The 15,783-nt window shown below is 40.3% G+C and overlaps 1 protein-coding gene across 1 annotated transcript in view; it reads right to left on the reverse strand.

The window, feature by feature from the left end:
- Nucleotides 1-14,316, reverse strand: part of utp4 (UTP4 small subunit processome component) — a 14,974-nt gene extending 658 nt beyond the window's left edge. The window contains exons 1-16 of the mRNA XM_030426837.1: nt 14,158-14,316; nt 13,820-13,983; nt 13,221-13,409; nt 12,994-13,078; nt 12,598-12,687; nt 11,846-12,057; nt 11,572-11,743; nt 10,112-10,203; nt 9,920-10,016; nt 9,655-9,719; nt 3,498-3,614; nt 3,031-3,187; nt 1,957-2,063; nt 1,757-1,852; nt 1,491-1,676; nt 1,208-1,318 (exon numbers count right to left, since the gene is read on the reverse strand). Of these exons, the coding sequence (XP_030282697.1) occupies nt 1,208-1,318; nt 1,491-1,676; nt 1,757-1,852; nt 1,957-2,063; nt 3,031-3,187; nt 3,498-3,614; nt 9,655-9,719; nt 9,920-10,016; nt 10,112-10,203; nt 11,572-11,743; nt 11,846-12,057; nt 12,598-12,687; nt 12,994-13,078; nt 13,221-13,409; nt 13,820-13,978 (1,935 nt within the window). The 5' untranslated portion in view covers nt 13,979-13,983; nt 14,158-14,316. The remainder of the gene's footprint in view (nt 1-1,207; nt 1,319-1,490; nt 1,677-1,756; nt 1,853-1,956; nt 2,064-3,030; nt 3,188-3,497; nt 3,615-9,654; nt 9,720-9,919; nt 10,017-10,111; nt 10,204-11,571; nt 11,744-11,845; nt 12,058-12,597; nt 12,688-12,993; nt 13,079-13,220; nt 13,410-13,819; nt 13,984-14,157) is intronic.
- Between the last annotated feature and the right edge of the window lie 1,467 nt (nt 14,317-15,783).

Genomic DNA, 15,783 nt, shown 5'->3' on the forward strand with positions numbered 1-15,783 from the left:
TCCTCTGACTGTTGCTCACTACAAACTGCCCTGTTGTGCAGTCCACAAACAGCTGCTCACTCGACCCTCTGCTGTAGCTATTAGCAGTCAGCTAGAAGCTCTGTTGGCTGTGGAGCTAAGTGCACCTCGTGGCTGACAGAATTCTGCCTGCACCACAATTTCGGATCAAAGCGAGAAATGGGGTTAACTTTTGCCACTTCGTGAACATTGCTGGACACCAAGCTGGTGACTCTCAGACTGACAGAGGCCAGTTTGGAGACAGGGGATCTACTGTAGCACAGAGGAAATTCACAGCTGCTATGATCAGGAACATGTCTCCAGAAAAGAGAAAAACAAAGCAGGCGAAAATGACACAAGCTGGTGTATTTTCACATCTGTCCAAGTAAACTGAGGACTTCTTTGCACCAAACCATAGGTCATTGTAGAAAGACAAAGCAAGACTGAATCAAGTAGTTTTATCTTAGTGTGTTTTAGGATGCGTTAACAAGATCATTAACCTCATCTTAGTTCACTAAAAGAGAACATTTAATTCTGAAGGTATAAGGTTTCCCATGTATTAAGGAAATTGGGTGAAAAAAATAAAACATTTTATGAATTTATTTTGTTGATGTATTAGACTAAGAAGCAAACGTGCCACTTTTACATCTCCAAGCTGAAACTATATTGGCAGAAGTAAGATAAAATATTTGCCACCGTGATAAAAGTCCATCTGAGAGTATTGTATACAGCAGTGCTGTGTGTGTGTGTTTGAGTCTATAAGCATTTACCCTCATCAGTTCCTCAAATTGGACTTCCTGATTATGTTTCAGTGACGTCTCATCAGAATCCTCCACAGCACAGACCACTGCACTGTTTTAATGCACAGCTCCTCTTAATCTCAATCTCCACTTTGAAGCAGTACAAAGTGGCATTTGGGATAAAGAAATGCCTGGCCCTCAGTCAAGTGATGATTTTACATTGTTCTACTGCGATGGGTTTGATGATGCATTTCCTCACCGCAACATGCCATGACAACAGTGGTGGCGCATGCAGATGCAGCAGCCAGCAGCTCCTTCTATCCTTGCTACATCTTTAATATATTTTCTATTTTTTCCCTCTACCGAAGCACAATTTACTTAACAGATGTTTTTCCACCACTCAGATGATGCATGTTTTTGAAATGCTATGCTGTCTAGTTATCCAATACGGGATATGATGATGATGTTACCTTGAAATTCTTGCATATCTTAAAGGCATGGCTGTGTCTGATCCTTTCTTGCTCAGGGAGGCTCCTCAGTGTCATCTGATTGTAAAGCAAAGTCTTTGATTCAGGGAGGGGCTGTGTGTGAAAACAAAGACACAATATAGCTGTAGTAGTATTAAATCACCATCACATTTCACTGAGAAGACTAAAACACAAACGGCACTGATAAAACAATGAGCATGACATGTTTTAAAGATTTTGAATCCACTAGGCAGACAGGTGTTTCTTTAAATACATGCTCACATACCAGACTTTGGTCAATGATGCAGAACATGAACATGTCGTGCAGAATGATGTGAGCTGGGTTTTTAAGACTGAAGGTGACGTGTGTGACAGGTGTGTCCCTCTCCAACCACAGAGAGTGCAGTCCTTGTTTCTGCAGCTTCCGACTCCACTCTGTGTACTCTTTCTGCACCAGAGAGTACTCGAAGATCTGAAAAACAAACAGACACACAGTTACTGGTAAGCTGAACAGGTGAGGGCAGTTTAGACAAAATGTGTTGCAGTGTTTACCTGCTGGTCAGCATGCACCACGACTAAGTGGCTGGTTGTTGGGTGGATGGCTATGGCTGTGGGACAGGAGCTGTATATGGGAACTGTACAATGCAGCTGCAAACATACAGAGCCATAAATAGTTACTGTTGTTTCTATTGCTACAATTGAAAGTTTATCTAGCTGGAAATAACTTGAGGAGAAAAAGAGTGCCAACTCACCTTACGCTTGTGAAGGTCGTACACATGGATCTCACAGTCTGTGTTAGCTGTAGCCAGCCATTTGCCATCCTCACTGGTACACAGCAGGTGCACTGGCTGTCTGGATCCTAGATATCACACACAAGGAGGGTTTATATATACACTGAAGAACAGGAGGGTAGGTGGTTGCATTCAACGAAAATAAGATTTCTTCTGGAACAACTTAACATCCTTATTTAAATTAAACATGCCACCTTCAACTCTATACTTCTTTATGTCATTTCTACAGTGCGCAGAAGGTGATTGAAGACACTTATTTTCTTACATTTAGCAGACACTTTTGTCCAAAGCGACCTACAGTAAGTAATTTTGTCACAAGAAAAAAGCCAGAACATATCACTGACAACAAAGTAACAAAGTAAAAAAGAAAAAGAAAAACATGTAAAGTTCTTAGACAATTGTCAAAACCCTTATTGTGCTGTTACTTTCATATAATGGATGATGAATAAGAACACATAACGGTTGTTGCAGGAGAGTTAAGGATTGGGATGTTAACGTTCCATTATTCATTTAATTCTCGGCCAGCTGATCAAGAGAAATGGGACTCACCTGAACTACATTTCAGTTGTCATAGCAAAGAGTCTGAATACTTATATTAATGTGATTTGAGTTTTTCCTTTTTAATGCATTTCTAAAATTCTGGTTCAGCTTCGTCATTATGGTGTATTGAGTGTGGATTGAATACATTTTTTCTCTTCGTCAAACAAAAAAAACAAAAACAGGCTGCAACATAAGAAAATGTGAAAAAATGAAGGAGTCTGAATACTTTCTGAATGCACTGTATTACTACTGTTGTAATGGACAGAATGCACAGAGGACAGGATCAATGATGGCTTAATAAAGCAGCTGTACATATAATTACCTTAAAGACTTGCAGCCTTTGTCAATTAAGTTGTATATGGATATTGGTACATTACTTTAAAGTGACCCCATTTTCCACAGAAATTATCAAATGTCTTGATGGAATGTGATGCTAACAGTAACAATATTCCAATAAGTATTTCAGAAAAGTGAGCAATCAGACCCTGGACTCACCTGACTTGGGTTTGAGAGTGTGAAGGTATTTACACTCCAGCTGGTTGAGGGCAACAACAATGACTGATGAATGTCTGGAGGAAGCAAAGAGTTTGGTAGAGTCTGAGGAGAAGCAGAGCTGGTGGCCCAAGCAAAGGTCTTTGGGTAGTTTGGACACCTGGAGGGAGGAAGATGAGGGAGAAGGAAGGATGAGCTTCATCTTGGTCCCTTTTAACCTACAAACAGTCTGTCATAGCGTAACTCAAAAAAGCCAAACACATACCAAGTGTTCACAGAACATAGATTTACATTTAGCTCATGCCCTTAGCAGACATAGAATGGTGAGGTTTGACTGTGTCTCTAAAGAAGGATTACCTCCGGCACTTTAATCAAGAACTCATACATTTAATCGTGTTGATGAACAGGGCTGTGTGAACAATGACAGATACAGAGAAGAGGGGCAGCAGTGTCAGTGTTGAGCAGCCCACCTTGGTAATGCTGATGTTGTTGTATTGTAATCTGTAGAGACGGACACTGGAGACTGTAGAGTATGCCAGCCATTCTCCACATGGTGACAAAGCACTGCTGTAGATATGATCGCCCCCCTGCAAGAGTCAACACACCCTGTTAGTTTTTATCCTTCAAGCTCAAAGATGAAATAAACAGGCACAAAACAGTTTAAGGGCTGATGTGAGGTCAGCTGGCAAATAATATGGACCTCCTGGAGAGCTGCATGTCGGAAAATTATATCTACAGTTTGAATACAGAGACTAGAAAAAAAATAAACAATAACTCACACAACATGCACTGGTAATGTTACAAAAGATTGTCTAAATGACACAGAAGACACTTAAGATACCGAGTTTCAAAATGTATGTAAAACCATCTTGAACAATGCTCACTAGATCTTATGATGCTACTACTTAATGAGGAAGCCAAGAAGCAGAAATGTCAAACTCAGAATGAAAAGCCACACTTAAGAGTACATTCCTACAAGATTTAAAGAACAGCATCAGCTATGTGAAAAAGTTGACAGAATTATTGGAGAAGTTACAGAGATAAGACTGTACATCAGGACAAAACCATGATTAACATGTCATGCATCTCACGCTCAACCAGCCATGTCTCCCATCTTTTTAAAGGTCTTACTTTTGCCCCAACAAATATAACCAGAGAGTAAAAGCAGATTTCTTTAAGTTCTACTGCAACCTACGGCTCAAAGTTTGGCATCATAGCACCACAGTCAAGCGGCCTCACACACCTATACTCAGCAGGATACATCAAGAACACCATCCAAGCCCAAGTCTACTTTCACGCACACATTCAATTACACTCTGGAAAGTTTACAATAAAGTTACATAAAAGTGGGAAAATGATTTACATTCATGAAAAAAAGTGATTATAATCTATCCAAAGAGGAAACAGTGGCTCTAACATGGGTTTTGACTAATGAAAACATCATAATCAAAAGCGCTGATGAAGGAGGAAGCAGTGGTGGTGAGGGGTAGAGACCACAGGCCATCACAGAGGCCAAAGCAGCAGCTGGATAAGCCTGAGTGATATGAGCCTTCATTGTCCAACCCCATAGAACAAATTAAGACTGAACTGAGAGTTACGCTCCTACAGGCGCAGAAAAAAAGATTAGACTGCTCAAAAAGACTGTGATTTTCTACTGAGTGACAGGCAGAGAACCCATCCTTTTTACATCATTCCAGAAACAGGGACAACCTAAACACTTTGAAACCAGTTTGAGAATTAAACAGATTTGCGACTCAAGCAAGGGCAAAGTTTTAGGAGGAGAGGATATAAACTAAACACTGTATCCCCCGCTTACAATAAAACCAATTACTGGTTAAAAAACAGAAGCCATAACTAAGCTCAGATCAGGTGTATTTTGTGACACAAGATGGTAGTGAAGCAAATTTAAAAAATCATTAAAGAGGAGAAATGAGACAAAAGCTCTTCCATGCGCAGGTAGTCGAGTGGTTAAGAGCGCATGCCACATACGCAGCAGACCCTGGTTGGAGTCCCGGCTGGAGGACCTTTGCTGCATGTCACACCCCCTCTCTCTCTTCCATTTCCTGTCTATCCACTGTCAAATAAAGGTGTCTATACCTAGAAAAAGAAAACTCTTGCTACCGCTGTGTAATTCACACAGAAAGCCGGTGCTGTGGCTCCGAAAGAGGCGGGACACACTTCATGATGACGACGTCTGTGTGCGTGTTTCCCCAGTGTCCTCCTGTTAATCTAAACATGTACTGCTAGGGCTGGGCGATATGGCCGAAAAATTGAATCTCTGATTTTTTTCAATTTACAATTTTTATGTTTTATTTTTTTCTCCCTTCGCATAAACAAAACTACAAATGACAATGAAATTATTAAAAGCACTGCTTAGATTGTAAACAGAATTGCCCTGCCATTTTAAACAGTGCACCTTCAAACTCACTTGAAAAAAATGTGTCCCTGTTTGCTTTTGTAAACATACATTTCACAAGTCAGATTGCATGTTTTTATAAAAACAGATCAGTTTCCCCATTGGGATTGATAGAGTGTGAACATCATTTTAATTAAATCCTTTTTAGCGACAGGTGCCTTTTGTTTACAAACAGTATTTCCTATCCCTGAAGATATGTAAACTAAATTAAACATGTGCATGCACTGCATAGTAAACATGACATGTTGCTAGATGTACAGGACATCAGGTGTGTGCTTGCTGTCTATTTTACACATTTTTGATCAGGAAGATGAGTCCGTCTCCTTCCTCTGGCATGATTAAATGATTCTTCTAATGTTGGACAACAAGTGTCCCACTCTGATACATGCCTCTGTTTGAGATGCTGAAATAAATGGGTCGGTCCACTGCCTTTAGTTACAAAAGCCTTTAAACAAACTTTGCAGCGGACCGTGGTTTGTTCGATGTCTGACGCTACAGAACCAAGCTACTGATGAGACGGTGTCTTTTTAGGAACAAACTCTTGGCTTGCTGCCATGTTGTTGTGTTTGTTTCTCTGTGGAAAGTCAATGCGGGGGAGTGCGGAGCCTACTATGAACTACGGGAGCCCATGGGGAGCGGCGGCGGAGCAACTTAGAGAAAATCGATTTTCATTTTTTAAAATTGTCCAAACCACAAACTCGAACTAATGGATTTTCTAGATTTTTCGCCCAGCCCTAGTACCCACTGGCTGTTTATAATCATATGGATGCTGTTATAATGTGTAGTGATTGAGATCCTGACCCACCAAACATCCTGGAAAGTGACAAAGTTACATTTTTTGCTCTAAATGACATAATTACATAATCGCCATCAGTAAACAGGTCGCTGTCTGACTTTGACACTTGCGGGGACGGAGGCTGTTTTCTGGGGGAAAGTTTGGTGAAGTCTCGAACTGAAGGGCTGACCTCCAGTGATTTCTTTTTCAACACAAACACTTTGTGAGTTAAAGTTTTTTGCCGGTTACTGACAGACGCTTCTCTACAGACAACTGTGGTATTTTTTTCCTCATATAAAAGTTGCCAAAGACAGTTACAGTTACTGTTACCATGTTACTTTTGTTCGGTCATGTTTGTGGTGGCTGTAACTCAGGGGGTAGTGGGTCGTTTAGTGGTCGAAAGGTCGCTGGTTTGAACCCCAGCTCCCCCTGGCTGAGCTGAGCTGCATGTAAAAGTATCCTTGAGCAAGTTACTGAATCCCAAATTGCTGCTGATGTGCAGTTGGCACCTTGCATGGCAGCCTCTGCTGGGTCACCTGTTTATGGCATTGTCTTCATGGTTTGTTGTGGGAAATGTTTGATCAGATAATCATAGCCTCCTCAAATCCTAACGCCCACACTCAGTTACAGTGGGAACAGGATTTAGGGGTCTCATTAAATTCAACAGAGTGGGAAAGAATATGGAGGGACCCTGCAGCCATGTCCAAATCGGTCAGATTTAGAGTCATACAAATGAAAATCCATCATAGAGCAGATATCACACCAGCAAGAATGAAAAAAATAGCCCCCAGCTCCTCTGACCTCTGTTGGCATTGGGTGTGGTCAAGTAGGAACTCTGATCCACATGCTGTGGCACTGTCCTGCAGTTAAATCCTTCTGGAAGGATGTGGTCCACTCAGTGTCACTTATGCTGAAGATAGAACTCTCTCCTTGTCCTCTCTTTTGTTTGTTGGGATATAGGGCTGCACAACTCAGGTCAAAGAGAGATAGGAAAATAGCAGGCCTAGGCTTTTCGGTTGCTAAAAGAATGATTTTGATGAATTGGAAGACACGCAAGACAAATTGTTTTTCAAAAGAAACATGGTTAATTGAATTTTTTGATCTTCTTGGAATGGAGCGAATGGCCGATTTGATGAACGATTCCGCGTATAATTTTGGAATAAATTGGGACCAAGTTCTGGGAATTATTGCAGAGTTCCAAATTTGAGATGGTGGAGGACTCTTGCTGTGCAACCCTGTAAGTCACATTGTCACCTTGTTTCCAAGTAAATTAACTTGAAAATGATTAAGAAATGAACATGATTATGAAATGAACAATCGAATTGCAATGGTACAGTACTGCCCCCCCCCCCCATCTGTGTTTTTAATTTGAGTGTATATGTATGTGCCTGTATATGTAGCATGTCTTTGCCATATCTTTTTGTCTGATTTATTTTACTGGGGTTGTTTGTGGTTGTATTGTTTATTTTGTGTTGTATAATAATAAAAATGGTAAAAAAAAAAAAGATAATCATAGCCTTGGTTAAAAAATTCAGTGTTATGTGTACATGCACAACACTTTTACCTTTCTGAGCCACGGCCCATTAACACTGTTGTAACGTAACGTAAACGCAATAAATAACCAAAGTTTTATGACAATCTCACGATTTTCCAGGCACAGACTCACAGAACAGTAATGGAAGTAGCTGGTAAACAAAACACAGACAAGAGATATAGGCTTTGTACTGAATAGCCAGGTTGACAAGACAGACAGACAGACTGTAGAGAATGTGACTACAAGCTAGCACAGCAACTTATTATAAGAGACCACAAATTTAACTGGCAGCATTTCTTTCAGTTTTTTGTTTTTTTTCCTTTTCATGACAATATAATATAGCTAGCCCAGCCTCACTGTTGTTAACACTGGCACCGCTTCGATACAAGTTTGGCGGAATAATTTGCAGGGCAACGGACTAGAGCAGCGGTCCTCAATAGGCGGCCCGCCGGCCTCCTGTTTGTGGCCCCCGAACTATTATTCCTTCACTATGTGTTTGGGTTGGGTCAGCACGTGTATACCGGGACTTGTCTCCATGCCAACGATACACAGACAGAGCGCAACTTTTAACTTTCACTTTCGTTTTCGGAACACTTCCCGTATTCACATTTTGCTGGTGGTAAGAGATTGAATATGGCGTGTTTCCAAGTAAACTGTTATGACAAAGTGGACAGTGATAATCCATTTTGCTGGTGGTAAGAGATTGAATATGGCGTGTTTCCAAGTAAACTGTTATGACAAAGTGGACAGTGATAATCGGCAACTCGCAGAAATAGGATCTTCAAAGTTGCATTTATTCTGCCTCCAACCGGGACAATCTCCACGTACCTGACAGTGCAGCGGTTTTAAATCCTTCATCTTACTTTACCACTCGCGTAGTTTGACAAGTTTTAGCTAACGTTAGCGACGTCATGTATATTCTATGTTGCAAAGAGTGTAATGGATGGGGAGTTTCTCCCGGCAAACACCCTTTCACTCACCGTGCCAAAATTTGTATCATCCTTGTTAAAACACCATTTAATCACAGAACAAATGACGTGAAATAACCCACAACCATCTTACATATCATCTTATTCACAAACACATTCACGAACCATAATTACACCAACAGCAACAGAATACCCAAGAGTCATTGCGCCACAGTCCACAAGGTGCGTTACAATATGCCAGGAGAAGCTGTGATGAAGATTTCCAATTTGAAACGGCATTATGAGACGAAGCATAGGAATTTTGAAGAGACATTTCCTCAAAATTCAGAGATAAGCACAACACAAATAAATGCACTGAAATCGTCATATCAAGCTGCAAGCAGGATGCTTGTCACATCTATGTCACAATGAAATAAAATAATGCATGACTGAAGTGATGGACGCAAACAAAAAGAGGAAATATTCAACTATGTATTTTAATTTATGTTAAAATTGACATTACATTTTATTTTAGTTCGTATTTTGTTATTTAGAATGAAAAGGACATTTTGTTTTGAATATTACAGTATTATTGCATGTGGCCTGACCGACCTCAATACATGGACCTTTGAGTCATTGAAAAAAATCTTTGTGGCCCTTTAAGATTTGTATTTGAGTACCCCTGATCTAGAGTATATGTGTGAAAGAGATGGGGCATGTATGCATACATATTTGCCTGAGTTTCGTCAATGACAAAAAAAAAAACACTGGTGTAAGTAAGCAGATTTCGTGATTGAGACTTGGCGGTTTGGCTTAGAATCTGACATGTCACAATACATGATAAGATCTACAGTATATCTTTGCCACTCAGAGGAAAAACAAAAATAATGGTCAAACTTTTTGACCTTTTAACCTGTCTGACACAAATGATTACAGCAGAGTTAAGTTTCCAGTGAGCCATAGAAATCAAAAGATACAAACAATCAATACATACCTTTCCCTTAAGCTGAATCAGTTTCTCTGGTTTCCTCTTCACAGGCAGACTGTCACCAGGCTTTCCTGTCAGGATGCAGTATAAATGGGCATAATTCTTACACTATACAGCTGTTGAATCAGATGGAGAATTCTCACCATTGTGGTTTCACTTCATACATTTCTTTTAGTTGTTACCATCACTAATGCTTCATGCCATTTCCTGTCCAACTATGCATAGTGTGTGTGTGTGTGTGTGTGTGTGTGAGTGTGTGTGTTTTCCTCACCATGTCCATCACTCTCTCCTACTCTCCACACCTCTAAATGATCAGGGAACTGGAAGAGCAGCAGTCCTGCCTTCTTTGCACAACAAACCAAGCTTCTCTGCATGGAAGACAGATAAAGATAAAGCATGTCGCCATGGTAACAGCCATGCTCCAGGCCATGAGAGGTTTATCTTCTACTCAATATGTACTCACATGTGGTAAAGCTATTTTGCGCATCGCTGACTCCTGGGTGTTCTTCTCCACTTTGTCCAGCAGGGGTCTCACCACCAGCTGGGTGTCCATACCTGACATGATTACCAACACCATGTGTATATGGTACAATACAAATTTAGGCAAGCGTAAAGCTATTGAAAATAAACCTAGTTATTACAAGCTTTGTGCTTAATAAAAATTAATCACATCTGCCAATATTTGCCACATGCATTTAAAAATATTTCAGTGCAAATGTATTTTAGTAGATGAGTGAGTCAGTGAATAAATAGGCAATCTGAACTTCAAAAGGAACTTATATTTAAAGATTGTTAATCTGTGTTATTGTTTCTATAATTAATTAATCAATGTCGTCAATGGTTTTAGCATCTGAATGCGGAAAATAATGTTAACAAGACTGTACTAAAGAGTCTCCAGAATTGCTATCAGCTCTTAATGCTTTTATAACAAGTAGGGCTGTCACAACATCACATTTTCACTACATGGCCAAAAGACTGGCAGATGCTAGTTAGTTTGTAGCCCTTCTTCTCGATTTTTATGGAGGCAACTTGACATGCATTATTGCCGCCTACTGTGACAATGGAAGAATGAAAATGATTTACACAATATTAAGTGTAATTTTAACGCCCTGTCCAATTATTTTTGTATTTCACGGTCATTGTCAGTCATGATATACCAAGAAACAAATATTAGCAGTACTTATATATGCACTATGTTCACAATGACAATGCTAACATGCTGTAGGTGTAATATTCACCAAGTTCACAATGTTCACCACATCAGTTCAGCATAGTAACATGCAAATGTTTGCCAATTAGAACTTTACCAGAGAGAACAGCTCAGGCTGATGAATAATCAGTTTTGGTAGTAAACCAATGTATTGGACATACTGCCATGGTCTGCCTGATGGTGAAGCTAGAGAAAGGTTTATGACAGATTTCATTATAAAGTAATTGGATTTCATCCTCTGCAGACTAGGCCATCTGACCAGCACTGCCATCCATAGAGCCTTCCTGCTTGATTGACCAAAAGTTTAAATCTGTCCAGATCTAATATCATCACTCCTTAAATTAGAACTGGCCATTAGATCAAATTGAGATTAATTCTGCAAGAGATGTATTTGTTTTCACGGCCAGTAGAACAAAGCAAATTCATAAAATGTTTAGATTCATGCCTCTTCCAGTATCCCAGCTCATAGCGTTGTTAGCATAGCAGTTGGTTCAGGGCTGCTATGGCAGATGAGACAAAACTCCTGAAGCAAATCGTATGGAGCTATACAGGGGTGCATTTATCTCTCAAATTTGTAGATTTGAGTATGATAATTTAAGGGATCACCATCTTAGTTTCATCAAATTGTAACTCTCTCTCCTTTACTGCCAAGACTGAATTTCAGTTTAATAAATAAGCAAGAAGTCATACATTGATCCAGCATCAACACTGACCTCCAGAGACCACAGCAGTCTCGGTGTGTGCGAGTGCTCTCACATCATGCGAGTGGTTTTTAAAGGTTCTTGTTCTGACCCACTCCTCCTCCTGCTGGTCCACAGTGGAGCTGATGAACTGAAACTGGACAACAGTGCCCTCTGATGTCCCAGCTATCAGACTGCTCTCATCCTGTTAGATATTTTGAAAGTTTATCATTCTGTAGGGAAGTACACCTTAAATGTTCCCTTTAAAAGGCGCATAACATGTCTAAGTTGTTGACCACACTCTTACCTGTGACACAGACAGACAAAGAACATCCCACTTGGTGACCAGGTGAGTTCTGACCAGAGTTCCTGTGAGTCCATCCCAGATTTGAACCTTTCCTGCAGAATCACCGCTGATGATTGTGTAGTCTGACAGGAACGCAACGCTCCAAACAACAACCTCTCTGCTCTTGGATGCCCCAACACCTCTTTCCACCAGCATTCTGTGTGTGGCATGGCCTGAGTTCAGCAAAGAAAACACAAACTCTAAGGTCAAAATTACATCATTAGGAGATATTTAAAGAATTCACAGAATTTTAACAGGCACTAAACAAATCATCTGATGCATGGTTTGTGAAGCGTTTTAGGAGTAAAGTTCAAGCACTTTTAGGATACCTGAACCACAAAAATCAGTCTACAGAAGTTCATTATAACCACAGCAAACAATGTATATTGCCCCCACCCCTTTATTCCACAAGCTGTTCCTACTAACCTTGATCATTTAATGAGAGACAAACAAAGACATTTTTTCTATTTGAATATGTTAATATAATATATATAATAACATTTTTGGTTTACATGAGTGATTATGTAGGTAAAAACACCAGATTATGTTGAAATCAAACATTTTTCAAGGACTTTATTCAAATCAACACATATCCCTAACCTTGAAAACAAGACTTTGTATGAAACTTGCTGATGCCAATTTAACAATTTTTCAACTGATGGTAGGCTCCTTTTCAGTGCTAATCGCTTCAGGATCATGTTGCATCTCCTTACCTGTTTCAGCATTAAAGATTCTGATCATGTCCATCATTCCAGCAGCAATCAGTGTACCAGAGGGATGCCAAGACAGAGATACGATACGACCTAGAAGAACACAAATGTATCAAGTAGTCACGTAGTGCCTATAAAAAGTATTCACCCCCTTAATTGTTTTCCCTTTTATTGCTTTTATATGTGGATTCATGGTCAATAAAATGTAGCCTTTTGACAAAAGATTCACAAAAAAACCTTTATTGTCAAAGTATAAAAAGATTTTTTACAAAGAAATGTAATTTCAAATTATTGAATGTAAAATAATTAACTGCATAACTATTCACCCCCTTAAAGTGACTGATCTTATTCAGTAGTCTCACAGTTAGTGATATAGAGATCTCCATTGACTCAGCTTACCTTTCTGCCTTTCTAGGTTTCTTTGAAACTGAATCCTTTCCTTCAATATTTCAAACATCTTTACTGTCCCATCCTCACAACCAACCTGAAAAAAATATTTAACAATAAGAACTGAAGGTTAGACAAGGCTTGTCATTTCACTTCTAACCCAGGAACCATTAGCCTGAGTGGAAGACTTTCACCATGAGGTGTTGAGTGATTATAATATCTACCAGGTCTTGACTGACCATAAGCAGTGTTCCCTGTTTATTGCTACCAATTGTCCAGATTGGTCCTCCATAGGCCTCGACAGTGTACCTGGGCCTCAGGTTCTCCAGGTCATACTCTGTGATCTCTCCATTCAACCCAGCACTGAACAGACGCTGACCCACCCAACACAGAGCCTCCACAGCCCTGCCGTCCTGTCCTGGGATGACCTGTGCAGCGACACCACAACAAGTGTGGAGGTTAGCCAAATCCAAATATCTGTCTTCTAGCGCGAAACCCAGCACTTAATGAAATACGCTGTTATGCAAATTCCAACTGAAGGAGTGAGCAGTTTAGTGATTCTCTATCCATCTATAAAAGTGCACGTGAGATGAAAATGTGGCTTGTGGCACTCTTTAATACAGCATAGATGTACACGCTACTGTTAGCTTCCTGTTCCTAAGATCCTCATTAACAAAGTTTGTATCACCCACAACACCAACCTAACACATGGCTCTTCATTGAACACAGTGCTATTCAGTAGTTAACGTGCCAAAATCTGAAGATAATTGTAGAGTGTCAGACACGAGTGGACAGCGTGTGAAGGTTAACGTTAGCTGTTCTTCCTCACAGTTGTTACCTTTTCTTGGAAGTAGTGGTCAGCGAAGTTGAAGATCTCAAGCGCTCCATCAGCCCGGACCAGAGCCAGCCGCTCCGTGTGACTGTTAAACGCCATGGCTCTGATAGCACTGGGCATGTAGTCGAAGAACCGAACACGGTGCACCTTGAACTCGCCCATTTTCACTATCAAGAAATGCAAACATGCAGGTTATTGGAGCTAGGCAGGCGACCTGCTGCCCGTTAGCCATAACACGAGCCTCCCAGGTTAGACACACAGGAGGCAGACCATTGTTCACCATGTCGCTTAACTTCAACAAGGTAACAACAAGTTCACAGTCATTATAAACCATAACCTACCCGTTGTTTGTCCTCCACGGATACTAAACCTTATTGGCTATTCAGTCCACACGCTGGAAACAGCAGCAGCCACGTTGGGGACGTTTGAACCGGTAGTGAAAATCTTCTTCTTCGTCTTCTGGGATTCCGGCAGGCTGTACGCTATCCAGTGTAATGCTGCCCTCCACCGGTCATAACCAGAACTACTTAACTAAATTTTCTCATATAATCCAGCAGAGTGCAAACATTTTAATATTGCCCTCCCAAAGGAGTCTGATTTTTCCCCTAATGCAAAGATACCTCGAAAGGAAATCACAGACAGACCCAGATCATACAGGTCTATAAACAGCTGTCGTCTCTGACTGGAATATAGGTTACAAGAAAAAAGCATATGCACCACCGTCTCCATTTCTCCACATTCACACAACCCATTCTCATGGTACCTATGACTTTCAAGCAACTTGCTAGACAGCAATGCCCCAGCCTCAGCCTAGTTAAAACAACTTCATCCTTCCGCTCAAACATAATTCTCCATTTTTTACACTTTACTGAGGGTTGCAAACAAAAATAATGCCTTCCCCTCTGCTCCTGGTTCCACCCATTCTGCCACTGCAACTCAAGTTTTTCATTACAGATACTCACACATTCACTCTTACCCATCATGACATTCAAATCTGTATTTTCTTTAGACATGACTCTCTAGCCAACCTGTCGGCAACTTCATTTCCCTCTACCCCAAAGTGTCCAGGCACCCACATAAAACACACATGGCACCCTGAACTCTCAATTCTTAAGAGACAACACAGAATCTCCATTACCAGATCTGAGCGGGCACTAGAGGAGCCTACTTCTAGAGCCACCAAAGCGGCAGCAGAATCTGAACAAATAACATTGGACCTCATTCATGAACCGTTCTTACGACCAAATTTGTTCTTAAGTCCCACTTACGAAGATATTACGAAGATTGTGGCATTCATGAATTTGTTCTTATCCAGGATTTATTCTTAGGTAAAAACAAATCCTACGAACACTCAGGAGTGCTCTTACACACATTTCAGTGCCGACATGTTGGCATGGTTCTCTTGTGCAGTTCAATAAAATACAACATTACAGCGATAATTCTGTCATATTTATTTATTTAATATTTTTGGTAATTTACAGAGAATTTTAAATTTTTGAAATAAATTAAACCTGCCCTGTAGTTTCTGTTATGGGCCTTTTTATGGGCATTAATGGGCAGTTATCTATGCTTATCCTATATTAATTAAACTCACCTGGCACGCGCTCAATTTACGAGGAGGTAGCATTCATCAATGTAGGAACACAGCTGCGAACAGTTCTGAGGCTTATGAACGCGTTGATGAATCTGACGTAGGGTTTTCATAAGGAACTTCTTAAGAACAACTTAAGAAATAATCTAAGAAGATTCTTAAGAAGATATTGGTGAATTAGTCCCATTGTTATGAGGCTTATTTTGCTCTATCCACTCCAAAGCTTTTAAAATTGCCAACAGTTCAGCTGAAAATACAGATAAATTGTCTGATTAGCGAATGCTGAATTAAAGATTCTTATCTGCAATGAAAATCCCAGTCCCAGTTTTCTCCGAGACAGGATCCTTTGATCCATCAGCAAAATTTTCATGAATCC

This window comes from Sparus aurata, chromosome 8, assembly GCF_900880675.1.
Source record: "Sparus aurata chromosome 8, fSpaAur1.1, whole genome shotgun sequence".
NCBI classification, from domain to species: domain Eukaryota; kingdom Metazoa; phylum Chordata; class Actinopteri; order Spariformes; family Sparidae; genus Sparus; species Sparus aurata.